The sequence below is a fragment of the Girardinichthys multiradiatus genome, chromosome 18, assembly GCF_021462225.1.
Source record: "Girardinichthys multiradiatus isolate DD_20200921_A chromosome 18, DD_fGirMul_XY1, whole genome shotgun sequence".
Classification (NCBI taxonomy): Eukaryota; Metazoa; Chordata; class Actinopteri; order Cyprinodontiformes; family Goodeidae; genus Girardinichthys; species Girardinichthys multiradiatus.
In genome coordinates this window covers 41,056,329-41,084,315 of record NC_061810.1, presented here as the reverse complement: position 1 = coordinate 41,084,315, position 27,987 = coordinate 41,056,329, and the positions used below count along the sequence as shown (strand labels likewise).

The 27,987-nt window shown below is 39.6% G+C and overlaps 1 protein-coding gene across 2 annotated transcripts; it reads right to left on the bottom strand.

Moving 5' to 3' along the window:
- Positions 1 to 13: 13 nt before the first annotated feature.
- On the bottom strand, positions 14 to 27,983 carry itpkcb (inositol-trisphosphate 3-kinase Cb). Of its 2 annotated transcripts, XM_047391523.1 has the most exons (10): positions 27,857 to 27,983; positions 27,229 to 27,347; positions 20,769 to 21,059; positions 18,580 to 19,871; positions 8,645 to 8,744; positions 8,071 to 8,284; positions 5,209 to 5,413; positions 3,347 to 3,448; positions 1,824 to 1,895; positions 14 to 1,698 (listed from the first exon to the last, which is right to left on the bottom strand). In XM_047391523.1, exons 4-10 carry the CDS (start codon positions 19,699 to 19,701, stop codon positions 1,459 to 1,461), a joined length of 2,055 nt encoding a protein of 684 aa, XP_047247479.1. In that variant the 5' UTR covers positions 19,702 to 19,871; positions 20,769 to 21,059; positions 27,229 to 27,347; positions 27,857 to 27,983; the 3' UTR covers positions 14 to 1,458. The 2 variants fall into 2 exon arrangements, with proteins under 2 accessions (XP_047247479.1, XP_047247480.1); XM_047391524.1 differs by lacking the exons at positions 20,769 to 21,059; positions 27,857 to 27,983.
- Between the last annotated feature and the right edge of the window lie 4 nt (positions 27,984 to 27,987).

Below are 27,987 nucleotides of genomic sequence, written 5' to 3'. Positions count from 1 at the left end.
AACTCTTAAAAGCTCTTATTTTCAGTTTATTGCAATCCATAACATGGACAAAGCAGGGATTAATTAACAATTTTCAACCATCTTTGCTTAACGTACGGCCTTTAAAAAATAAACAAAAATAAACACATGGTTCAAATCCAGTTTTCTTTCTTGGAAAGCAGCACCCAGTTTGAGAACCTGATTATTTTCCCACATTAGAAATACAGAGAATTTGTGGGCTGATAATACTTTGTAAACATTAATACTCAATTTCCACCTATTATAAGCATTTAGAGATGAAAAATCAGATTTGCTGAATTTATTTTACACAGCATTGCTCATGAACTCCCTGACAGAGCTGCTGGTCAGTTTCCAAAACCAACTCAGGAAGGGACAAATATACTGATTAGCACTGCTACCAGCATCGTTTCCTTGTAAACCGTGTGCTGAATATTAAGATCAAACCCAGTTATCCAGTTTAGCGCACCCAAAAGTGGCTTAAAACATCTCATGTTAAAAGGTCATCTTATTTAAATAATTCTTTAATCTTAAATAGATTAAAAGATTGTCCAGTCTTTTGTTCTTGTGAATCATCTAAAAACACATTTTACTTCTAGTTACATTTCACCCACTGGTTTGCTGTATAAACCCCGAAGCAAAGCTGATTAGAGAAAATCCAATTCATGTTTAACTGTAAAAACGTCACACACGCTCACAAACACACAGAGGCACTGCTTGCTTTGTTCGATGGCTTTTTGAGGATCCACAGTGCAACATTTTCCAAAGAAACCTAGCTCGGCCAAGCTGCTTACTGTACGTTTAAAAACAAAAAACAAAAAAATAAATCACTGCATTGTATCAAACAAAAACTACTGAACAGAACAGTTTCTAATGAAGGCAAAACTTGAGATTAGACGCCAGCCAATTTATACTTGGGTGAACCGTTTGGGGAGACTCCTTTGCACTGGAATGATCACTTATAAAAACCGTTCGATACTTTAAAAATATTAGGAAGGTTATCCCAAGGCCAAACAAATTGATTAAATTAAGCTATTTACATACTGAGTTAGTTAACACTGGGTCTCACCAGTGTTTTAGTGTTGCTGTGTGCTTAAACATAATTAAAAAAACAAAGTAAAAAAAAGATCCTATGCACTTGGAGCTCTGAAAGATCAAGTTCATGGATGTAAGACTTATTGTGTGCAACTACATCCAGCAGAGGGTGCTGTTGAGGAAGGGAAGAGCACTAGTGTGTCAGAGGACAGAAGTAAATAAAAACATTTTGATTAGTTTGAAGTATTTTCAGAAAAGAAGTCAATGTGAGAAGTCTTGCATGTTTCTCGACCTTTTGCTTGTGCTCAGGTTGTCTGCCCTGTCAAAAGTCTTTAGGCATGTTCCACTTTGTCCTGCTTTTCACACGAGTGGATTAAGACACTTTGATGATGGCAAAATTAAAAAAGAAGATTAAACTGGGTCACATCACGCCTCCTCCGAGTTTCTATCTACTTCACAAGGTGTCTGAGGCAGCATGCTGCTGAGGATGTCGATGAGGTTGTCCATTCCCCACAGGTAACCATCCTCCCTGTTGCCCTCAACCCAGGGAGTCCTGTGGTCCAACATCATGGGGGGCGGCAGGGGAACCATCTTCCCAAAGTCGATCATCCAGACGCTGGCTTTTCCAGATGCGTCGTGCACGAACAGAAGAGAACTGCCCACAACCTGCGACAGAGGACCGGTAAGACAGGTGAGCTCAGGTATGTGAGCGATGCAGCACTGAAGCTGATCAGAAGATACAGCAGGAACAGAACAGGGATAAAGGGTTCAGAAAAGAAAGCGTGTCCCACCTCATGTGTCTTGAAGAAGTGTGACTTCTCAAGAACAGAGCGCAGTTCTTCTAGGCGCTTCAGGTAAAGTTTCTACAAAAACAATAACAAGAAAAGAGAAAGCGAACCAGAACATGAGAACAAAAACATGAAGAAGCTCCTTTTTCTTATTTTCCCTGAAGTTTTATCTTCCTCTAATACAGTTTTTCTCAATAGCTAAGACACATTTCTTGAAAGCTGCTGTTCTCCAAACTGAACACAAAACCAAATTTTCAAACTACATTCACAAAACCTGACTGTGTGCTCAAAACTGAACTATGTTGTCAAATCATAAAAACACTACTGAGCAGTCTCTGCATAGAAAATACAATGCTCAGGACATGAAACTGTAGAAATAAATGTTTATTGTTCACTGTAGGCTAAATGCATGTTGCAAAACCAAAAACCTGTAGGGCCTACGTAAAAATAAAGTATATAAAATATACAAAATTATGCAACACAGGTGCATGACAATGAAAAAGTGTTGGCTGGTTGTGTCTAAACAGGTGAAGAGTGCCTATGGTTTTGCCATAGAGTGACCGATTCAATCAGTGGGTTCAGGCAACTGGTTCAGACAATAGGGTTTAATGTTTTGGCAATTGAGAAAAACTGCTGTTTGGACAGTAAACATGAAGCAACCAGAGGTCTGTTATAACTTAGCATAAAGACTGGAGACAAAAGCAACACAAATCCACTTTGTAAAGCAGTTTAATGAGCTAAACTTTCCAGGTGAACACAACATCAGCTTGTATTTACCTGGCAAACTGCTACTTGTTCAGACTACTTGCTTGAGATAATAGGTAATTAAACATGACACTTTGTCCATAAAGAGCACTTACTGGTTTTACTTTTGTTTTCTGTCGAGTGACAGATATGCCATAACTTAATAAGTGAATCATTAAATAATTATTCAAATATGCCGAATATCAATACATTAATTTAATAAAATAAGTAGGTTCATAGGTACTTTAATGTGCAGAATTTTACTTTACATAAAAGCAAATGTTATATGCTAAAATATGCTATTTCTATGTTAGTAATAATTTAGTTAATTCATGGTTCCATGATAACTTCTGACCAAACATTAGAGTAGCTGTAGCCCCGCCCACTGACTGTTGGGCAAGAATTAGCGATTTATTAAATTCATAATGTGCTGCCCTAATGAACCATGACATAAACGAATAGCGAAACAGTTTCATGTGCTTTTAGTTTAATAATGTATAGAATAAAACATATTATTTCTTAAATACACGACCTGCATATTTCTTTTATATTGTAATTAGGAAGTGACACTTTAAGTAATCACTAAAGCATTTATTTTTTTATTCAGTCATGGTACTTCATTGTTTCCAGAGTAAAGCTAACAGGAGTATTTTCATATTCATCACCTCATTGAACTTTTTCCTTTAGAAACGATTTAAAATCCCTTTTTTTAAATAGGAATGTATTTATTTAGTTAAGTAATAATTTTTTCTGAATAATTGTAGATTCGTTTTGCTACATACCAGGATCTGAACGTTGCCGTCAACAAAGTCATCCAAGGCCTTCATCACCTGCTCTCTTTGCTTCGTCTTCTTAAAGTTGGTGTTACACGTTCCATCAGCTTTCTGTTGTGAAAGAAAACAAGGACTTACTTTATGTTCCTTCTGCATTTATACAGTATTACAACATTACATTTTAGGCTTTTCTAGACCTTAATTATGTAAAAAGACTTAGACTCTTACCCATAAAGTTAGAATATTTCTCACCTTTTGCTCATGAAATCATTGTGGGATTTATTCTTGACAGAAAGAGTAAATCTTCTCAAAATATGATCAATCTCCTTCAAACAGTGGTTTAACTGTCAGAGGCTTGTGGGCAGTGGTGTACATGAGTAAACTAATAACTTCATAAAGTATATTTATCTTTAATAACTTAAGCAAGTCAAGTATAACTTTATCAACTCAGGCGTAGGAGTTCAGCGCTTTTACTTTAACTTCAACGCCTTCAACCAGCATGCAGAAAGCTTACTAAATGTTACTTATCACAGGTTTTAGCAAACTACTGAAGTCCCTGTTTTCATTAAACCTCATTAAGTACTATAGTTTCTTGGATAACAAACATAAACAAGCCAGGCAAAACTGGCTTATTTTTTAATAAAGTGGATGTAAGAAGCCTCAAATAAAAGAATGTGCAAATTTAAGCTAAATGTAGTTTAAGGCGTAGTGTGGGCTAATTAGAGGCATTTAGGACCCTGCAGAAACCCTGTTTTAAATGACACTAAGGCTGAATACCATTTTACCTCCTGACCCTCACTCTGTGCCCTCGGAGAAGGGGGAGAGGTAAGGGACATGGCCTGGAGAACACTAGGAAGCAAAGAGGAACGAGCTCCCACAGCAGATGTAAGGATAAAGGTCAGTCAACCTATTTCTAATGGCAAAAATAACCACTGTAATGTGTAGTTTGAAGTGTTCCGAAATTATGTTTGAAATCATTGATATTTATTATGATTATTATCAAAATATATATTAAAGTTTTATTTTTTGATTTATTTTCATATTTAAAACACCACCAAGTATTAAAATGTACCACTTTTGTTTCGAACAAGCATAAATAGGTATTTTCTATTGATTTATTTTAACAAGAACAAAAACATTAGATGCAATGTAAGTTGTAGTTTTAGGAGTTCTGATTTGTAACCCTAGAAAAAGCATTATTATACAAAGTATATAAAAGATGTGACATAAGTATATTTGCGGTCAGACTATACAAGTGTCAGCGGTTTACATAATACAGATTATTCAGCTACATACGTCTTGAAGGAGTGCCCCATTTCTCAGTGGAATATTTTAACCATTTCCTGAATAAAGTGCTAAGAAAGGTAGGTAGGAGGGGGAATGCTAGTACCCGGGATGACCCTAAGAAATGGGACTCAGCCTTGATCAGTGATAAGACAGAAAAGCCCAGATTGGTTGACTTTGAGAATGCAGAAGGGTCACAGAGGTTAAATGACCAAGATGCTATTCTTACAGCAGCTAATCTGAGTGTAATTTAGTTTTATTTGCTGTAAATACTTTTTGGACTGAAATAAAGATGCCATTGCAGGTATTTTCAGTTACCTTTTAGGCATGCAAATAAAACATTTTTTGGCTTTGATAAACAGCTCCAGATTTATTTTCAAAAGAACAAACAGTCCTCTTTACAGCTGCATATTTAAACACTATTTTCCATTCCTACTGCAGTTTATCTTGTCAAGAAGAAATCCACTCCCGCTCTTTGTTTACTTCTTGTAAAAACATGCTGCACTATTTATTGCTCAACCCCGAGTAACTCTGACGCCAACAGTCAGACATGTTAACAGCCATGGATGTTCAGAGAGAACGCTGACCTTAATGCCCTCGATGCGGAAGCCAAGCGTAGCGGTGGAGCTCAGCGTCTCTCTCCATTGCATGTACCGAGGTTTCAGGACGCCCTGCTGAGCCCGCTCCTCTTCGGTGGGGGCCCCGGGGTCCACAGAAACCATCTTTTCATACATGTCTTTTCGCAGACGGGGGCGCTCTCTTGCTTTCATCAGCTCCTCTTCCAAATAAGTCCTGAAATGGGAAGGTTTACTCCTTTAAATTGGCATATTTTTTACATTCTGACTTTTATTTCTTTCTCAGTGCCACAACGTTTATGTACAGTGTCTTTCACATCCCTTGTTAACGTATTTTGCCAATGTACAATCACAAACAAAAGTTTGTGGTTGTACAATTTTTTCCCCAGAAATAAAAATCTGAAATAAAAAAGTGTGGCATGCGTTGGTATTCAATACCTTGCAGAACCACGGTTCACTGCAATTACAGCAGCAAGCCTTTTGCAGTATGTCTCCATTTTACACATCTAGAGACATTTTCACCCATTCTTTCTAGAAAATAGCTCAAGCCTAGTCAGGTTGGATGGAGAGTGTCTGTGAACATCAGTTTTCAAGTCTTGCTGCAGAGTGTTAGTTGGATTCAGGCCTGTACTTTGACTGGGACATTCTATAACATGAATATGCTTTGATCTGAATCACTGTAGGCTGTATGTTTAGGGTCGTGTCCTGCTAGAAGGGGAACCTCCACCCCAGTCTCTAGGATTCCAGTACTGTATTTAGCAACAAGTCTTCCCATCAACTGACCAGCTTCAGTGTCCCTGCAAAGCATCTCTATAGTAAGATGCTGCTGGGATGGTGCGTTCAGGCTGTTCATTTTCTAACATACTGTTTTGCATATACAGGTCCTTCTCAAAATATTAGCATATTGTGATAAAGTTCATTATTTTCCATAATGTCATGATGAAAATTTAACATTCATATATTTTAGATTCATTGCACACTAACTGAAATATTTCAGGTCTTTTATTGTCTTAATACGGATGATTTTGGCATACAGCTCATGAAAACCCAAAATTCCTATCTCACAAAATTAGCATATCATTAAAAGGGACTCTAAACGAGCTATGAACCTAATCATCTGAATCAACGAGTTAACTCTAAACACCTGCAAAAGATTCCTGAGGCCTTTAAAACTCCCAGCCTGGTTCATCACTCAAAACCCCAATCATGGGTAAGACTGCCGACCTGACTGTTGTCCAGAAGGCCACTATTGACACCCTCAAGCAAGAGGGTAAGACACAGAAAGAAATTTCTGAACCAATAGGCTGTTCCCAGAGTGCTGTATCAAGGCACCTCAGTGGGAAGTCTGTGGGAAGGAAAAAGTGTGGCAGAAAACGCTGCACAACGAGAAGAGGTGACCGGACCCTGAGGAAGATTGTGGAGAAGGGCCGATTCCAGACCTTGGGGGACCTGCGGAAGCAGTGGACTGAGTCTGGAGTAGAAACATCCAGAACCACCGTACACAGGCGTGTGCAGGAAATGGGCTACAGGTGCCGCATTCCCCAGGTCAAGCCACTTTTGAACCAGAAACAGCGGCAGAAGCGCCTGACCTGGGCTACAGAGAAGCAGCACTGGACTGTTGCTCAGTGGTCCAAAGTACTTTTTTCGGATGAAAGCAAATTCTGCATGTCATTCAGAAATCAAGGTGCCAGAGTCTGGAGGAAGACTGGGGAGAAGGAAATGCCAAAATGCCAGAAGTCCAGTGTCAAGTACCCACAGTCAGTGATGGTCTGGGGTGCCGTGTCAGCTGCTGGTGTTGGTCCACTGTGTTTTATCAAGGGCAGGGTCAATGCAGCTAGCTATCAGGAGATTTTGGAGCACTTCATGCTTCCATCTGCTGAAAAGCTTTATGGAGATGAAGATTTCATTTTTCAGCACGACCTGGCACCTGCTCACAGTGCCAAAACCACTGGTAAATGGTTTACTGACCATGGTATCACTGTGCTCAATTGGCCTGCCAACTCTCCTGACCTGAACCCCATAGAGAATCTGTGGGATATTGTGAAGAGAACGTTGAGAGACTCAAGACCCAACACTCTGGATGAGCTAAAGGCCGCTATCGAAGCATCCTGGGCCTCCATAAGACCTCAGCAGTGCCACAGGCTGATTGCCTCCATGCCACGCCGCATTGAAGCAGTCATTTCTACAAAAGGATTCCCGACCAAGTATTGAGTGCATAACTGTACATGATTATTTGAAGGTTGACGTTTTTTGTATTAAAAACACTTTTCTTTTATTGGTCGGATGAAATATGCTAATATTTTGAGAAGACCTGTAGGCTAAAATAGTCCATTTCTGATCTGATCTGACTAGAGCACCTGGATTTTGTTTTAGTTTATCAGGGTAAGGGGATGGAATCAAAAGGCTAGGTCTCTTTAGTACAGAGCAATGCCTCATTGATGTAACTAGAGTCAGAGTCAGCGTGGAAAAAAAAACGGTTTACTTTAAGGCAGTTGGTTGCACTGGGTTTTTGTTTAGAGGTACCAGAGTAAAAGGCACAACACGCTTACTGGATTATAATTTGCAAACAATTATGACCAGCATATATCATTTCCCTATCACTTCACAATTACACACAACTTTTTGTGTGTCATATAATATAGAGAGGTTAGTGGTTGCAACATGACAAAATGAGAAAAACATCAAGGGGTGTGAATATTTTCCAAAACACTGTAAACTGACTTGGAAAATTGCTTAAATCTAACTGTATTTTTATTTAAAATATAAAACTGCGCTTAATGATTAATTATCTAAACTCATGTAATATTTCAGAACATTCAAAAAGGGTTTAATAAAATATCCTCTGCAGGTAGAGGAACAGATCTAAACGCTCACCTGCTGCCCATCTTGCAGTCCATTATGGAAGGTGAGTCAAAGCCAACCAGCAGGTCGTCCATGAGGTTATAGTCCTGCTCGTCCTTCTGCACCACGCCATAATACCCAGGCACATAGGGACGCAGAGAGTCCGTCATTAGCTTATTCAGACACTGCTGCTCACACTCGCAGTATCGCTTCAACAGCCGGCCGCCCTCTTTGGCCTGGAAGTTGCCTTCAACAGATAAAATGTTGATTAAGGGAACACTTTGGCTTTTTGTGTTGTGTACATGTCAGCTTTTTAAAAGAGAAGATTGACACCATTTTCTTCAACCTCTCAATATAACAGTAGAGTAAAGAGAAATGTAGCATTGTAATTGGTGTGCAGATTAAAGCGAGGTATAAATGAGCTGCAGAGACAGTTTGGCTGGTTTTGTCACCTTTGGACACAGACAGTCAAGCTGCTTGCCCTTTTCCAGTGTTTTTGTTCTTTACTGACCAGCTGCTGGCTGAAGATTTGTTTACCAAACAGATATGATGGAGGTATCAATCTTATCTTCCAGCTCTAGGCAAGAAGTATGATAAATATGCATACCTGCATGGCCAGCTAGCTGCACCCATGAGCTTCGACTCTTCAGCGTAAAGGCTAAAGGAGACCAGTGAACCATGCTTTTCAACTTGGTCCAGGATTTAGTCTGAAAACAGAAAAACAAGCAATTCCATCTTCTTGTTAAAAGAAAAAGGTAAAAAACAACAAAATCTGAAACCCCGACTGATCTGCGGACCACTTTAGTGATCTCACAAAGCACAGAGGTAAGTGCAGGCCACAAGAATGATTACTGATTAAAAGAAAAACACACCCTGTTTTCCGCGCGCACAGACAAACCCTCCCCTTCAAACCAAGGCCAGGTGCAAAACGTACATGACATAGCCCATTCACAAAACATTTACCAAAGCCACCAGTGTTGTGTCGTAAAACAGAATCCTCACTGTCTGAAAGTGTGTGTGAGTGTGTGTGTGTAATGGTTATCTATGTTGGGAAACATGAAATCGAGGACAGTGTGCAGCAGGAGCGTTGACGCAAGTCGATTGAGGAGAACCAGACGTGCACTGATTAGAGGCAAGAGTGTGTGTGGGAAAACACGACAACTAGACAGTTTCTGACAGGAATGTGCTCTTCAAAGTGTTCCACAACGGCACAAAAACACAAACGGAGCAAATATTTCCTCCTGATCAGTGATGAGTGTATGTGGCCGAATAAACGTAGACCAAAAAACTGTCCTGATCAAAAGGACATAATAAAAACAACAACTGAGTCAGCACAGGTGATCAATAAACTGCTGGGACTGCACGCTATAATCGTAAAGTAGTTTTGGTTTTATTACAGGATGGTTTCTGGATAGTTGTTCCCCTAAGTGTCTGCATTCTTTCCCCAGAGGCTCCTCTGTCACGTTTTAAATAACAGACTTGCAGCACGAACACATCCAGAACCAGTATGTAAAGGCCTTGGCTCACTTCAGAGGAAGAACACGAGATTTATTTGAGTTTCTGCAACGGTATTTTGTATAGTTTGACAGCTCTAATAAACATTCATTTCAATCTACTTGGTATCATACGGGGGAGAAAAAGAATCTGTTCAGCCGATGATCGGCACTACTAAACGCTGAAGGTCCTTCCTTTAAACATTTTGTGATGTTCATTATTCACTTTGGTCTTCAGTAATATCAGCAAACAAAAAGTGAATAAATAAATACATTTCAAGTGGCTTTAAAGGTTTTAATCTGCATTTTATTTTATATAGGGGACCAGAAATGTTTCGGTCTTTATTCCCAGAGCACTTTTCATTCAGGAGGCCAAAACAAAGAGTTTTATATAAGATGAAAACAATAAAAAACAAAAGAAATACAGAGCTAAAGGAGGCTTAGCATGGAAAAAAGTACGTTTTTTTTTTTTTTTTTTAGAGTGTCCAGGACCACAGAGGATGGGAGTAAAGGAATGAAAAGAATAAAAACGTAAAACATAAGAAATCATAAATCTACATTTAATTTAAATAAGCATAAAGGTTTTTTAACAAGGAAAATAATATAAACACCCCTCCTTGAACCGCCACCTTAACGTGGTGGAGGGGTTTGAGTGCTCAAATGATCCTAGAGGCTATGTTGTCTGGGGCCTAAATGCCCCTGGTCAGGTCTCCCATGGCAAACAGGCTCTAGGTGATGGGTCAGACAAAGGATGGTTCAAGAACCCCTCATGAAGAACAAAATATCGAGGCACGTGACGTCGCCCGGTAAGGCGGAGCCGGGGTCCCACCCTGGAGCCAGGCCTGGGGTCGGAACTCGTCGGAGAGCGCCTGGTGGCCGGGTTGCTCCTCGTGGGACCCGGCCGGGCCAAGCCCGAACGAGAGACGCGAGGCCATCCCCCAGTGGGCCCACCACCTGCAGGGGGAACCGTGAGGGACCAGTGTAAAGAGGATTGGGTGGCGGACGAAGGTGGAGACCTCAGCGGCCCGCTCCCCGGATGCTTAGGCTGGCTCTAGGGACGTGGAATGTCACCTCGCTGGGGGGGAAGGAGCCTGAGCTTGTGCCTGTTCCCAGTGCATGTTGGACTCCGGCAGGGCTGCCCTTTGTCGCCGGTCCTGTTCATAACTTTTATGGACAGGATTTCTAGATGATATGCGAACAAAGGGTTTAAGAAAAACATAGACAAAAAGTTGAACCAGGGTAAAAAATGGGGGAGGATCAAGGAGAGAGTGGAAAAGCGTCTGACCCCACCGAGAGCAGAAGAGGGGAACATTAGACGCTAAATTTAACCTGCTGAGGTGGCATCTACAAAGACATATTGTGTTTACACATCAAATCTGCACCGTCCGTTTAGTTTTGGTCCTTTTTAGTTTCTATTAGCACCGTATGTATTGACCTGAAAACAACCTCAGAGGCAGATGAAAGCCGGTAAGACAGGTAGGCGAAACAGATCCTCACAGCTCCAGGCTGTTTCATTGTCTCTAATTGCTTTATGCTGACGGCTCTATGTGATCTGCTGCGAGGTCGAATTCATCTCGTTGGATTAATCTGCTCTGCCAAAGGCTAACATGTTGATGGACACGCAAGAGCTTCTAAAGGACATTCTGATACATGTTTCCTCGCTGATGCTTAAAGGGAAAAGGCTTAGCTGCATCTCCATCCCACATGCATTTAAAATGAGGAGGTCACATTTCACCCCACTGAGTCAGCCCTCTGCCATCTCTGGTTTTCCTTTTATGTAACTTGTGACGTCTACCACAGAACTTTCATTTCATAACCCTTTGTCTTCTAAACCTCCAGCTGACTTCCCAAAAGCTCTGACACTGACAAGTGTGCACTTTCCGTATACTTCCCCTTTCTTTCTAAAACTTAAAATTTCACATTAATTCAACCCAAATACAGTCTCCCAATTACCTAATTTTATAGTGATTTTTCCAGGTTTTGCTTTACTTGTTTAAATAAATAAGAATATTGAATGGTTCATTTATGCACTGATTTAACTCATATAGTCTTTACCTACTGAGTGATATACAGTAACATAGACATTTATTTTTGTAAATTTTGATGATTCTGGTCATGAAATCCCAACCATAAGTTTCTAAGAAAATTAGAATATTACATAAAATTTTCAGCTTACTAAAAAAAAAAATCAGTTCTCATGCTGTACAGTGCATGCATGGCATGACTGAAATGGGCTTTGTTTCACAATCGAAATTGCAGTTCAGCCGCTTACCTGTGAAACAGAGCCACACTTTATCCTTCCACTCAACTTCACATTAATGTGCTTGGATACAGCACTCTTACGGAGACAGCTTCTTAAGTGATGCCATGTTCTGGCACAGCTCCTTGTAAAGGTTGTCTGCTGGACGGATGTCAAGTCAGCAGTCTTTCCCCTGATTGTTTAAACCACAACATAACGTTTTTGTATTCAGAAAACACCCTATAAGAAAGTTCCTGTTGGTCTTATTTAATATTGTAATTTCCTAAGAAACTGAATGTTGGGTGTTTGCTAGGGATTCATCATTATTATTTCATTATTTTATAATTAAAATTAATAGGAAAACTTTTTAAATACATCAGTCTGTGTTTAATAAATCTATACAAGTTTCATCTTTGTAACTGAATTACTGAAATAAATAAACTTTTAGATAATATTCTAATTTACTGAGATGCACATGAAGGTCTGTTAGCAGGCCCACCATAATGTTCTTCCACAACCCTAGTTTTAATTCAAACAGATTATGTACCTTATAAAACATTTAGGCTACCTCAGTAAACAATTGAGTAATTGTGCATAATTAGTGATTGTATTTCTAAAGAATGACGGATATGTTGCTCTATAGTGTTATAATAGCAGCACCACAAACAGTGAATAATATCCATCAACAGGACACTGATCTAATAAACCACATCACAAATCGAAACCCGCCAGCTTCAAGGCGCTGTACTCTCACATCTTCTCACTGAAGAAAAGTTAACACGTTCCCAGTCTGAAGCAGAAGTGATGCTGAACCTTAATCTATACTTTTGCACTCTGGATCCATTTCTTACCTGGCGGACAGAGCAATGGATCAGAAGGAGGCAGACGCTGGCAAAGAGTCAAGCGAGTCCCGAGACGAAGAGGGAACACAGCCAACAGATAAAGTTCGGCACCATCAGGACTCATTCTCCACATCAAGAAACACAGTCATTAACTGCCTTCCTGATGGTCTGAGAGAGCCAGCAGTCATTAAAAACCTACTTTTGCCAAATGGACTCTCGGTTTCACACCAATGTGCTGTGGTCTTCCAGGTAGAGCTTCAGTCATGCTGTTAAATGTTGCATGGTGATCCGACCTAGTTCACTCTGATTACTCCTTTTTTCCTACAAGCTTTTAAGACACCCAAATTCACAATCGTTCTGGTTTTAGCATTTTTTAAAAACACCCTTTCCTTGATTTCTTTAATCTTTCTCAACAGTTGAATCTCTGTTGCCAAAGCCCCACTGCTGGCCTGCAGCTACACATTTTCCCCACTCTCTCAACCATCTGCTTGCTGGAACAGATCCTTTTACTTTTTACTTTCTTCAGATCCTTCATCCTGTCCCCCTGAAGGTACACACAAAGAGCTGTCTTCTTCCTTCTTCTTATCCTCTAATCCCCCACGGGGCCTAGCTTGAGCCCCACGCTGAGCCAATCTCCTGACAGATCCATGACGGCATGGGGGTAGGGCAAACAGGGCCTCTCTATGAGATCCCTGTGCTTTTCTTTTGTCTGCATGACATGTTCTTGACTAAAGCATGGAGGTGTGTGTACAGACACAAGGAAGAACCTGTCAAACAACTATCATGAGCTACAGTTGGGACAGCATGTGTTTTCACTAAGACTGTTAGAGCTCCCCTCTTTAAGCATTTGAAAACCACATCCCCTTCCCTCAACTTGAAATCTTCAGTCTTCAAGCAGCTCAGCTGTGCTTTAGTGGCTGAACATACACGAGATGTCCCAGCAGTGAAACATCTTCAGACAGCAAACAAAGCAGCAACAAACACAGAGTCTTTATTAATTTACTCTCTCCAAGTTTTTTCATTGTCTGGCGTATGTAAAGTTCCTTGAACATGTAGCATAAAACCTCCAAGACGTGATCACCATCGAGGTTTATGATCCGGTTTTAACGGCTAATGATTCATCAACTATGCCACTGAACATCTGGGGGTTTTGGAGGCTTTATAATGTTCCTTGGAACCTGGAAACTTTATCACAGGAGCAAAGGTTAAAATCTTTGCGATAAAGTCCCAGGGAACGTGATAGACTAACCATGGATTTTTTCTGAATCTATGGAGCATACAGTAATGCACTGTTCCCCCTACCCCACCTGTTGCTATTCACTTATCTGGCTCAATTAAGGCTACATTGTTTTCCCTTTGAATAGGAGACAAATAATTTGCCTGTGTGAAAATATTTCTCAAAAAAAAAGGAATAATCACAATGTAAAAAAAAAATGAAAGGAGGACCACTTCTCACTCTCATTTTAACAACTACAGTGGTATTCAACGAGCAGCATGCCTGTTGAAGCAGCCGGCAGCAGACTGACTACACCTGCAGACAGCTCAACTAATTTATCAGCCTGGTATAAGCCCAGTATTACTTGAAAACCACTACTACATCCAGCAGGCGTTTATCCTAAATGTTTGCTTTAGACTATGCATGAAAATCATAATGGTGAATACATGTTAAATATAACATTATTATAAGTATAATAGTCAATATCTACAATATTTTGGTTATAGTAGAATTTTTATGTTTTAAATAAAGGCAGTTAGGTTATATATGATCCATTGTCTGGATCGCAACAATTGAATCTGGAGAAGTGATGTGTCATTTAATAAAAACATGAAAGCAACTTTTTCATGTTGCTCTTACGAGTTATCGTAGTTTTTCCATTTATTCATTTACAAATTTTAACAAACGAAACCTAAAGAATATGTAACCAAATACGGATGAAGCTGTATTTACAAGAAACATATGATAACCTGCTTCATGCAACAAACTACAAAACAACGTTTGTAAGGAAAAAAGCCTATTTTTACATCAGTGTATCAGGACTTTTTGTTGTTTGTTTTTATACCTCTTCACAGGCCAGTCACCCAATCTTTAAACTTGTAGCACTTTTACACTCCAGCAACATCCCGCATTTAATTGTCAAACCAGCTTTGACCAGAATCCCCAAAGGCCAGCGGCAACCAAGCGTTTGGACGACTGACCCCAAACTGGAACAGCCTGCAGAGGAATATCTGATACTTTAACATCTTTTTTAAAAACATTTATATTGCTCGGCTTAAAGTTGAATTAACGTAATCATTTTTAACAGTGCCAGTATTGTTTTCTGAACAACTATTAAACTAGTTCTGTATAAATGTTTGCCTTTCCCTCGTCTGCGACCCCTGACATCAACAAGATATTTACATCGAAGAAGCATGCACTGAATTTCTTTTAATAACTTTACAACATGGATTTTGTGTACAACCGCCGTGGGAGTCGTACGTGGGACAGACTAGTCTGCAACGTAGCTCGTGACTTAAATAGGAAAATCATCGTGTGTAGGCTGCATGTTCCAGATTTCATTGTGACGTTTTTGTCTTTTGCTAGCTCACCCTGATTTTTCTCTTCTTCAGTTCCACGCCACACTATGCCTTATGTTGTATCAGTGGAATGTATTAAACTGTTAAGAGCCATTCGAAGGGAGAACAAACTAATGTCCCATACTGGAATATCTGATAACAACATACAATGACACACTTATTGTTGTGGTGATTATCCTTAGGAATTTGCATCTCATTACATAGAAATGTCAGGGACAGAGTAGATACTGTCTGTGGAAGAAAAAAAACAAGCCAAGGAGAAAAAAAGAGAAAAGAACCATATATGGCAAAGATGACGCCTGGCAACCGACTCAGCCTTCAGCCCAATTTTCCATGACACACACGTGACTCTGAATGCAAGACGGCATAACTGCAAGTGAGCAAGCAAGTATCCTCACACGTCACAGTGAGAGCAAAATGTAGACGTAAGATCTGACTGAGAGCTCACAGGGAAGCCATTGAACCAACACATACACCCTCCACATAGTAATAACAAAGAACAACGGTGCTGTAACTTACCTGTACCAGGACAAAACAGGCCGGTTAACAGCCCTACTTATTACAAACCACAAGCCAGTATCATCCTGTTTGTTTCAACAGCGAGGCTGCAGCTCCTTAGGTTGCTCGCTTCCTGGTTTTAACAGTTAAAACCTAGATTACACTTTTGTTTGACCTGCAGAGGTCATCGCTGTAACTAGAACTTAAAATGACCTCAATATGTAGAAAATGTGATGCTTTTGTTACTTCACGCCAATACGCTGACTCAAATTCATGTCTCAATAAAGGATGTGTGAAGCAGAAACTCATCACAATAGCTTTTATGATAATATGCAAGAATATTTCCACGAATCACTTTGTTTTCTTGTTGATGGTAAAAATTAAACCTTTGCAGATCTAATGTCAGGGTCCAGTTAGTGCTAAAAGATTTTACCATAAAAAAATAACAGACAGGTTAGTTATTTTAACAAGGTCAATGCATAAACACTATTATTAGAACTAGTAAGACAAGTCTAAATAGCTTCACTAAAAATACCATTCTACTAGTTTCGATGTGTTACATAAAACTACTAAAATATATATTATGTATTATTATTTCCCTGCTTTTTTTTTTTTAAACAAATAGGCATGTTTAAAAAATTCCATCTGTTAAATGTAGTTGAGGAAACGTGCAGCCAGCTTAGAGACAGTGTGCAGCAACAGCTGGGAGAGGGAGCCTAAATACTTTGGGGCTCTTTTCCAGCATCTCATTAAACAGACTTGAGACTTTATGTTCATTTTTTTTCTGTTTAATTAACTTATCAAGCTAACTAGACATTTGTTTGTCTACAGTTATTGTGTAAAACGTTTGTGTTAACATCTTTGTCATGTCTTGTTGAAAAGAAAAAAACAACTATTTGACAATAAAAAAAAACAATTACAGACAATTTGTTTGTGTAGATCTGGTACACTGTGTTAAGAGTCCCTGACTCATTTTTATTTCTATTGTTTTAGTTTGTAGCAACCGTTTAAAGACACAAAACTGTTTCGTAGTAAAACAGCTACCACAAACGTAGACTTTCAATATTAATTTGTGTTGCCTAACAAACTCTTTTCAAGGAAAAACAAAAACCCTGATCACTGTGGACTGCCCATTGTGGAAAAAATATTGCAGGTTACAAAATTAAATAAGTGTAACCTCGACCGCAAAGCAGGATGAACAACAAAGTACAAAACTCATCTTTCAACCACGTGAGAATGCCTGGATATTCAAGATTCCTGTGCCTGAGATGCCAACGCTGGTAGAGACATCCTGTCTTTAAAACATTCCAAACATGTCTAATCAACAGAGCATCAAAGCTTCCTGACAACAGAGAAAGGCAAACAAAATCTCAACTTCCTCGATGGAAACTTTTACTTACATCTCATGTTTGAAACTGAGTCAACAGCAAGTCTCTGTTGTTTCGTTCTTTCCTTCATAGATTGTGTACAGTTATTTAAGAAGCCAAGCCGGCAGCTGTAGCTGACTGGCAGATTAAAATGTACCATCGCAGATGATAAATGGCCCATTGCTGAGCTCATCCAAGCAAAGCCATTCTGAGCCATGTTGGTGTTGAAGGATACAGAGATGGGGGATGTGGAAATGAGAGCCAATTTCCTCCCATTTAAGTCAAGTGTTTTAGAGTCATTTGTTGTTATCTGGGGAGTATGAATCAAGCAGTTCAGCTACTGAAACTCAGAGACATATGACCTTAGCTCTCCTTTATTGCTCCTTTAATTTTTAACCAAAAGCCAACACACAGAGACTGTAAGGTGAAACTCCTTAAGAACAAATACCTTGATTTTCATCAAGCGCTTAAAAATATCATGCCCTACACTTCAAAAAGTTATTTTGTAAGGTAATAAAATTATTTTTATTCCTTTAAAGTATGTTTGTTTGTAAATGTAAAGGTTAACAGGGGCTGAATTTAAAGGACACCAGCTTCTTTTTTTTTGGTAACAAATCCGACCCAAACATCTTGGATTAGAGTTTTTACTACAGACGTTTGATTAGTTAGTCGATATTATTCAGAAAACGGCAAAGCTGATATATTTAAATGGGTTGTGTTATCAGGGAATTAATAGCTAAGAATTGCCATAAGATTTGTTGAGGATGTTTGTGTCGAAGCAATGATTTACCTCTGGATCCAGCTTTTCCTACAATAGTAACATCGCTAACACCTAATGCAAACATGCTGTCAGGTTGAACGTTTTAGGCTTGAGGCAGTTGTTGCAAATGGGCAATATCTTGGCTGTAATTGTTCATATACCTTACTGACAAGCCAAAACACAGAGGATAAACCAGGGGAGCAAAATTATCTTAATTACTAGTTGGAATCTAACTAATTTAGTGAAATAAGTACACTTTATTTTTTTTTTAAGTTATCTAAATGAATCATAAGCAAATTGTTAACAATTGTACTGGTTGGATTCCGACACCCGGATCATTCGGGGTGGGAACTAGACCTTGACATGAAATGTTTCCACATCTCTGACTAAGAAAGGTGTGCCTGTTGAGGAGTTGTGTTTCTTTATATTGAGTAAATGCTCCGAAGGTTTTGAAATTTGAGGTATCGGATGTTTTACAGTGCTTGTGGCCAGCATACACTAGTGTGCATCTTCTTACACCATGTACAGGGTTCTATTTGCACCTATTTTCTTTAATGGAGGGGTTGCTAAGGTGTATACTGTAAATATAAACTGGTGGTAGATGGAAAGTTGTGCAACTTTTACAGTGCTGTTATGGCAACTGGAAGACATGTTTGTTAACTTGCTTTATGTGCATTTAAAGGAGAAAGGCTACAACGTAAAAACAGCAACAGTCATATACTTCACTCTGAATATAAGCCCAGTGGGATTTGTGATGAAGGAGACTTACCCCTGTAGCCTCTCCTGCGCTGCACAGAGACCGGGCCGGGGACAGGCTGGATTCAATGTCGCTGCCGGTGAAGTCGTCCTCGGACTCCTCAAAGGAGGAGGCTGAGGACAGGCCTATGGATGAGGAGGTGGAAAGCTTCCTGGGGGAGCGCATCAGAGCAGGGGAGCCACCGCAGCCGCTGTCGGAGCAGGGGGACTCGTCATCTGCCTGATGATCCAAACAGGGGGTCTGGTCGCTCTGCAGGGCCGTGGTCCCCTGGGAGCGGCTCGGGCTCGGGTCTCTTGTTATGATTAGTTTCGGTATCGTTCCAGGAAAAGTTTGTCCTGATGGGCTTTGGGTGATCTGATCAGGGTGCTTTATGCTTCCAGATTCTGGTAGAAACCCGTTGTTCTGATCCCCTGTGGTTGATTCAGTTTGGGTCAGTTCACCTTTAATGCGATCGTTCAGTATCGAGAGCCCACCATCCAAATCCTGATCCGAGGGCGAGCAGGACGAAGTCCGTTCAGTGTCCGGGTCAGAGGTAAGCAGGGGTTGTAAACTCAGATCAGTCCTGAACCCAGACATAAAGCGATTTTGATCGTTTCCCTCCATTCGCTGATCTTCCATGGCCCTGGCTGGGGGATCCGAGGCATCGTCTTCACGCACGCCGGTTCTAGGCACCGTGCATCCCGTACAGCTAACTTCACCGCTCCGTGTTTCCAAGCATGACGCATCGGATGAACCAGCCTTTTCCTCTCGGCTCACGGTGAGCTGGACCGCTTCGACATCATCATCGAGACCAGGCAATATCTCAAAAACACCAGTGGCTGCCTGGTACTCCCCGCTTGCCGATACAGTCTCGTCTCTGGGCAACTTTCCTGCTCTATGGCCGCGACAAGCCACATCAGCGGTCTCGGTTCCGTAACCTAAATCCCCCTCGGTTTGGCTGGAGTATCGTTTTCTCCTTCCCAAACAGGACAGTACTTTGTTTCTCATCGGATTCCTGCTCAGCTGCTCGCTCCGTGGCTTCCTTTTGCTCCTAAATCTAGAGATACTGAGTCGATGAGGTGTGTCGTTTGATTTCCACTTCGCCCCGCCTGGGGTGGCGGTGCTGTGCGACAGATGAGAGCGCGTTTGGCCCATCCCGCATGCCGTAGTGGTGGCAGCGGCCCAGACACACCCTCAATGTGTAATCAAAAAACTGCAACTCAGAGCGCAGTACTTTAGTAAGCCATTAATCACTAAATCCATGTAATAAGATTGGAAATTCTCGATGATCCACACCTTTTCATTCACCCTGGGACTGGTCAAATCTGCGAGGAAAGATACATAAAAATCATTTAGTAAACCCTCAAAGAGGCTGATATTTTTATCACTTTAATCGTATTTGTCAAATACCAAAATCATGTTCAGATCAGCTGGGATAACCCATGTCCCTCAATTTATGTGGAAACTGAAACACTGTAAGCAAAAAAAAAAAAAAATAATAATAATAATAATCAAGTCTTATTTTATTTCTTTTTAGACATTCCTAAGAAAAAAATGACCTTCAATGAATGTTGCCTTTTTAGGTGTTAGAACAATGTCAGTTAAATGACAAGCAGTTATCCTTTATTACAAAAACAAAATGTTCCACCTTTACAGAAAAAAACTTTCAAACTAAAATTTTAAAAAATAAAAAAAAGGTACAACTCAAAAAGTTAGAATAAAAAAGTTTATTTATTTCAGTAATTAATTTTCTAAAAATTCAAACTGGTATATTATATAGATTCATCACACACACACATACACTGACATATTTAAAGCTTTTGCGTTTTGTTTTTAATGATTATGGCTGACAATTAAAAATTCAGTTTTTCAGATAATTAAAATATGTAAAAACTGAAAAGTAGGATTTGTAATTTCAGAAATGTTTTGTTACGGTTAACACAAACATGAACAAGACTACTGACAAACACACAAGGTGGGTCAGCCGTAAGTTGGCTTCTCTTAGAGTGCTGCACCCTAGCCTATCAATGGAAAGTTCAGTGGAAGGAAAAACATGCGACAGGAATAATTTGCACAAGCAACAAGGTTAACCATAGACTTAAGAGGAGTGCAAAAATAAGCCCATTCAAGAGTTTGGTGGAAATTTAAAGGCACAGACTGGAGTCAGTGTTTAAAGAGCCACCACTATTCCTAAACCAGTGTGAGCATCAGAATCAGCCTACCTGGGGCAAGGAGAAAATTGACTGGACTATTGCTTAGTGGTCCAGAGTTTGCCTTTAAGATGAAAGTACATTTTGAATTTCATTTAGAAATCAAGGTCCTAGAGGCTGGATGAAGACGCACAGAATCCAAGTTGCTTGAGGTCCGCTGTAAAGTTTTCACAGGCAGTGACGACTTGGGAGCCATATCATCTGCTTCTGTTGATTCAGTGTTATATCGTATCCAAAGCTTCCCTCTGTCGATGAATGAGCTTCATGGGGATGCTGATTTCATCTTCTAGCAAAACTTGGCACCTGCCCACACAGCAAAAAGCACCAATACCTGCTTTAATGACCCTGGTATCACTGTGCTTGATTGGCAAAGTGGCCTTTATATAACTACGTACAAAAAAAAGCCCTAAAGTAGCATTGAGTCCATATATTGTAGAGATATTTTTCACTAGACTGGCATTTATTTTCTAGAAACCATTTTTATTACCTGTTTTTTCAGGGTTGGTTTATCTGTCTGTTTGCAAAATATCTCAAAAGGTTATGAACGGATTTGAAAGAAATGTTCAGAAGAGGTGTGCATTAGGACAAGGAACAGATGATTAGATTTTGATGGTGATAAGTGCCTTGGAGGAGGTCTGTGCTCTCTGACTGCTTTTCATAGTTGGCATTATGTAATATTCAAATTTTATTAGAAGCTGAATTTTTGGGGTTTCATTAGATAAAAGCCACAATCATCTAAATATTCAGAAATAAACTCCTAAAATATTTCACTGCATGCCCAATAAATACATAATATACAGCTTACATCATTTGAATTGAATTACTGAAATAAAAATAACTTCTTGATGCCATTCCAATTTATTGATAACATTGAACTCAATCATATTGATTATGTTTCTTTATTGCAAACTTAAAGGCCTGCAACAACATCTAGGACTAAAACTGTGCAATGGAATCAAAGCAAATACCATTTAATGAATTCACAGCAAAATATCACAGTTGATCATATAAACTTTGATAAAAAAATAAATTGAAAAAAATCCTAGAATTTCATCCTCAGTTTAAGCTAAATTAGTTTACTACTGCCCTCCTGTGTCTGGACACAAGCCACAGCCCTTCATTGACATACAGGGGTTGGACAATGAAACTGAAACACCTGTCATTTTAGTGTGGGAGGTTTCAAGGCTAAATTGGACCAGCCTGGTAGCCAGTCTTCATTGATTGCACATTGCACCAGTAAGAGCAGAGTGTGAAGGTTCAATTAGCAGGGTAAGAGCACAGTTTTGCTAAAAATATTGAAATGCACACAACATTATGGGTGACATACCAGAGTTCAAAAGAGGACAAATTGTTGGTGCACGTCTTGCTGGCGCATCTGTGACCAAGACAGCAAGTCTTTGTGATGTATCAAGAGCCACAGTATCCAGAGTAATATCAGCATACCACCAAGAAGGACGAACCACATCCAACAGGATTAACTGTGGACGCAAGAGGAAGCTGTCTGAAAGGGATGTTCGGGTGCTAACCCGGATTGTATCCAAAAAACATAAAACCACGGCTGCCCAAATCACGGCAGAATTAAATGTGCACCTCAACTCTCCTGTTTCCACCAGAACTGTCCGTCGGGAGCTCCACAGGGTCAATATACACGGCCGGGCTGCTATAGCCAAACCTTTGGTCACTCATGCCAATGCCAAACGTCGGTTTCAATGGTGCAAGGAGTACAGATATTGGGCTGTGGACAATGTGAAACATGTATTGTTCTCTGATGAGTCCACCTTTATTGTTTTCCCCACATCCAGGAGAGTTACGGTGTGGAGAAGCCCCAAAGAAGCGTACCACCCAGACTGTTGCATGCCCAGAGTGAAGCATGGGGGTAGATCAGTGATGGTTTGGGCTGCCATATCATGGCATTCCCTTGGCCCAATACTTGTGCTAGATGGGCGCGTCACTGCCAAGGACTACCGAACCATTCTTGAGGACCATGTGCATCCAATGGTTCAAACATTGTATCCTGAAGGCGGTGCCGTGTATCAGGATGACAATGCACCAATACACACAGCAAGACTGGTGAAAGATTGGTTTGATGAACATGAAAGTGAAGTTGAACATCTCCCATGGCCTGCACAGTCACCAGATCTAAATATTATTGAGCCACTTTGGGATGTTTTGGAGGAGCGAGTCAGGAAACGTTTTCCTCCACCAGTATCACGTAGTGACCTGGACACTATCCTGCAAGAAGAATGGCTTAAAATCCCTCTGACCACTGTGCAGGACTTGTATATGTCATTCCCAAGACGAATTGACGCTGTATTGGCCGCAAATGGAGGCCCTACACCGTACTAATAAATTATTGTGGTCTAAAACCAGGTGTTTCAGTTTCATTGTCCAACCCCTGTATATGGTGGTTTTTTAAAAGGTCCACAAAGAGTGCAATATGCTAATGTTTAAAAATAACAAAAGATCTGAAACCACCCTTTTATTTAGATAGCAGGATTTCAATATTTACCAAATAGGATTTCAGCATTTGACTAAGAAGATATAAGACATTTAAATAATTTCACAGACAAAATATACTGAAGTCTAAAACACTTTCAAAGTAAAGGGACTTAGTCAAGATACTAATTCTGTTTGGACTTAAAAGACAGCATACTTTCTGATCAGTCAGTGACTAACCACAGAAGAATCGTCAACCCAATAAATTGGGCCAATATTTGCCTGTAATTAAGTCAATATTTGTCATTCATTAAGTATCAGCAGCCTCACTAGGGAAACCTGTCTGTGAGCAGCACTGTGTTGCTAGGCTTTTGTAGATGTGTCAAAAAGATGACCCTACACATTTGTGTCAAACAGCTACAGGAATAACCCCAGAGGACGAATAGTCTGTCTCTGTATGCTACAAGATTAAATTCAGTTAGTTGCAGATCAGAGACTTCGACCCAGCAGCGGCTCTCAGAGCAGCAACTCAGATGTTATCGTCTGTACTGAAGATGCCTAGAAAAAAGACTTTCATGGCAAAACAAAATGGAAAATGTACTGATCCCAAGTGTAAAAAAAGAGATGGCTCATCAGCCAGATAAAAATAATTGCAGAACCAAATCAGCTATGGGCTGCCCTGATTTTTAAATTTCAGCAGTGGCTTTAGAAAGATCAATAGGGGCCTACCTGTAGTTGTGACTAAGTGATAGTTGCCAGATTAAATAAAATTTTGGGTGTTTGAACTTTGGACATTTTGAACTGAGTATAAAGGACACATTATTGCATCATGGGCCTTGTGTGTCGACATGAATTTCCACAAGACACAGACTGTTATGGTTTGGGTACCTTTATGTGAGCCAGTGTTTCTGAGTTAATTGTTGGTTGTCAATCACACGGAATTACTCCCACTGGTGTCTAATAACCAAACTTTCTTGTGTCAAATGTAAAAGATGAAATTTGTAGCTGCCTTTCTCCTCTATTTTTCTTGTACTGGATTATTGCACATTCGTCCCTGGATTCTGTGTTAAAGTTTATATGTCACGATGTAAAAATAAAAGCCCTCAACTTCCTACTCCTTTACAATTGGTTTCATTCTGTTAATTATTTACTTGTGTACGCAGCATTTCAAATGTGTTGACTACAATTAAGCTCATTATCCTGCAACTGAACAGATTTTTAGGATTTAATCCAAGTGATGTCTTGGATTAAATCCTAAAAATAATATGACTTTACCTGCAGAATTATTACCAAACTAATGAATAAATACCTTTACATACCTTCTTTTGTAAATATTGTCCATTTTAAAAACTTTTCGAACGATACAGTGCATTTGAAAAACAAAGGGAAAATAATTAGGACGTCTTGAATGACAAAATGAGTGAACAATGAACTTTAAACCTGAAGTTAAAAGTTATAACCTTTTTTGTGCTGCCTAGATAGGGCAGGTATCATTGGAACGTTCCTTACCTGTCCTATTCCAGCAATGCCAGTCATTCAGACATGGAAGCATTATTTAGTAACTACCGCTTATTGAATTAATTGAGGTTGAAAACATGGTTGTGCTTAATAATTAGTTAGATTGAAGCAGTTAAATACCTACAGTGCCTTGCAAATTCTATACTCCTTGAACTTTTTCTGTGTCATACCAACACAAAGTAGCACATACTTGTAAAGTGGAGAAAAGAAATAACATGATTTTCAAACAAATAAACATATGGGAAACCTTCTTTACTCTATTACCCCTAAATAAAATCCAGTGCAGAGCAGCAGATCGCTTTCAAAGGTCATAAAATCTGTAAACAGAGTTTACCTCTGTGTAATTTAGTCTCAGCATTAATAGAGCTGTTCTGTAAACGCCACCAAGGTTTGTTGGAGAACATCAGTCAACAAACAGTATTATGGAGACCAAGGAGCACAGCAGGCCAGGGGACAAGGTGTGGTGATGTTAGGTTATCTAACAATATCCCAAGCTCCAAACATCATAGAAGAGTGGCAAGAAGAAAGTCATTCTTAAAAATAAACCATAAGACATCAAGTCTGAAGTTTGCTACAAGCCATGTAGACGTCGCAACAAACAAAAGAAGTTGCTCCAGGCAGGTGACTTTAAAACTGAACATGTAAAACGCTGTGTGGCAAACACACCATTTCCATGGTGAAACATGGTGGCAGCAGATGCTCTTCTTCAGCAGGGACAGGGAAGCTGGTGAGAGCTGACAGGAAGATGGATGGAGCTAAACGCAGGACAATCCTGTATGAAAACCAATTAGAGGCTGGAAGATTTAAAACTGTGGATGAGGTTCAGATGCCTGCAGGACAACAACCCCAAACATACAGCCAGAGATACATTGAGATCATTTAGAGTAGAGCTAGAAGTTGTTGGACACCGTCTCCAGAGGACTTGAGTTTGACATCCTTGGTTTAGATTACAGCACTTTGATGTGTTAGAATGACCCAGTCAAAGTCCAGACCTAAGTTTAATGAGAACCTGGTGCAACACTTGGAAACTGAATTTTCACAGACACTCTCCATGTAATCTGAATATGCTTTAGCTAGTTTACAGGGGGGGGATTGGCAAAACAAATATATCTCTAGTTGTGTAAAGCTGGTAGAAACATATCTCAAAAGACTTTTGAAACCCATCTATCATTTTCCAACCATTTTCCAAATATGTTTCACTTTCTGTTGGTTAACCACATAAAATCCCCCAAAAATACATTAAAGTTTGTGCTTGTAATGTGCCGAAATATAATAAAAGTACAAGATGTATAAATGCTTTTGCTAGCACCAATGTAATTTACAGTTTATTGTATATTACTCTAGGGTTACTCATTTTTCATCTCAGTGAGAAACAATGTAATTTACAGATGCAGAATGTATAACTTGTCAATTATTTTTTAACTTTGAGGTTAATTTTTAATTGCCAATAAAACATAAGGAATATAATATTCTACACAATACAAAAAAGATTTTGTTTTTGCAAGACTAAGTGTGAAATTACAAAATCCAACATTGCTATGCTCCAATAAAAAGACCAGTTTGGCAGTATGAAGGGTTTTGTGCATTGGACCAACTGAAGTTAGCAGCTGATGAATGTGATTCTGCTGTAATTTACTGTGACAGCAGCTCAGTCACACCGCTGTCAGCAGGAAAGCTCACAAAAAGGAAACGGGACAGGAAGCGTAACAATGGAAATACCAATTCACTGTGAAGCATGCACAAAAACACTAAACAGCAATATTGTGTAATATTTAAAACTATTAATAATCTCACAAAATGACTAACACCTCTGAAGGAATTCACCTTGTTTAGGTGGGGTATCAGACTTAAAGTTGAAACAATGAGAGTTTCTCCTGTTTAACTCTAGAAAAAGATGTTTCTATTATCTTTCCCATTCATTTCCCCCTTTAGATTAGCATCAGAAAGACAGGTTTTCAGCCCCAATGAGCAATAATAAAGGACACCTGTCATCTTGCTCATCTAGTTTTACTAATGCAAGATGATGACTTATTTCTTGCTGACATGGACTGAATGTACTCATGGAGCCATCCACACTCACTAAAACAGTGACAAACACTTTTAGGGAAGTTGGGTATTTCAAAACAAACCCATATAAAGCACACAAAAAATGATCTAAGCAGCAAGAACAGTAAAGGGAAGCTGAAATCACTAATACCATAGAGTTTTATTGACAATCTTTTACTTGTCACATATTTGTTCAATCAGCCACTCCTCTTATGTAAAGGCCTAAAGAGAGATTTATTTGTTCAAACACGGTGTTTGCAATAAATGATGAATTTATTGTAGTGCACTAAAGTAAAACCTCAAAATTGTTTCACATGAAAGAATGAAGTAAGCCTTTTAGAACACTGGGGGCGAATGCCGGTTTTGTTGTTTTACCTAAAAAACAATCGTCTTATTGATCGTAAATGTACATCAGCCAGATTAAAGACATGGACCCAAAACACACAGCAAAATGGAATATATGGAAATTTACCTGACAGATGCCCCTCTGTTGGCTCCGTGAAGCAGCTGTTTAAAAAGCTGCCGCTGAATACGGAGGTTTAACTCGCACAGGCAACGGTGTCAACACGATGTTTTTGCGGCTTCTCTGTTCTGCAATTCACAGAGAAATGCTGATGAGTGTAGTAACAACAGCATGTGGTTAAAGAGAGGAAAAAGGGCACAGAGGAAGTGTTAAAGCAAACGAGGGCAGGTCTAACTGACGCCCTGGCTCTTTAATCTGGAGTCAGGAATTAGCCCAAAATGCTGTTAACGGTCGTTAATTTAACGCCCAGCTCCTTTTAAATGCAATGTTTGTTATACATTTAATGCCTACGAAGTTAACTGAACAGAAGACAACTAAGACATTATTTTAAAACCGGAATAGCAAACCTGCAGTCTAGACAGTTCAAGAGAAATGGCATTAAAAACCTTTAAGAGTCACTAGAAGTAGTTTAACAGCATATTGAATGGTGCTGCCTTTAAGTGTTACCCGTTATTTGGGTTTTCTGTTTTAAAGCTCATTCGAAATTACAGCTAAGAGTAATAATAATTGTCAATGACTTTGAGTTTAAATTAAAAAAATAATGAGAACATTATTTACAATAGTTTCTCAAACTCACAGTTATGACAAAATTCAAAAAACAATTCCGACTAAACCTTTCCACAGAAAGCGTAATAAGACTTTCCCAGGTAACATTGGAACGTTTGCTTCGTTGCCCCCCGTAGAAATGGTGCGTCAGCGCGTCCGCCA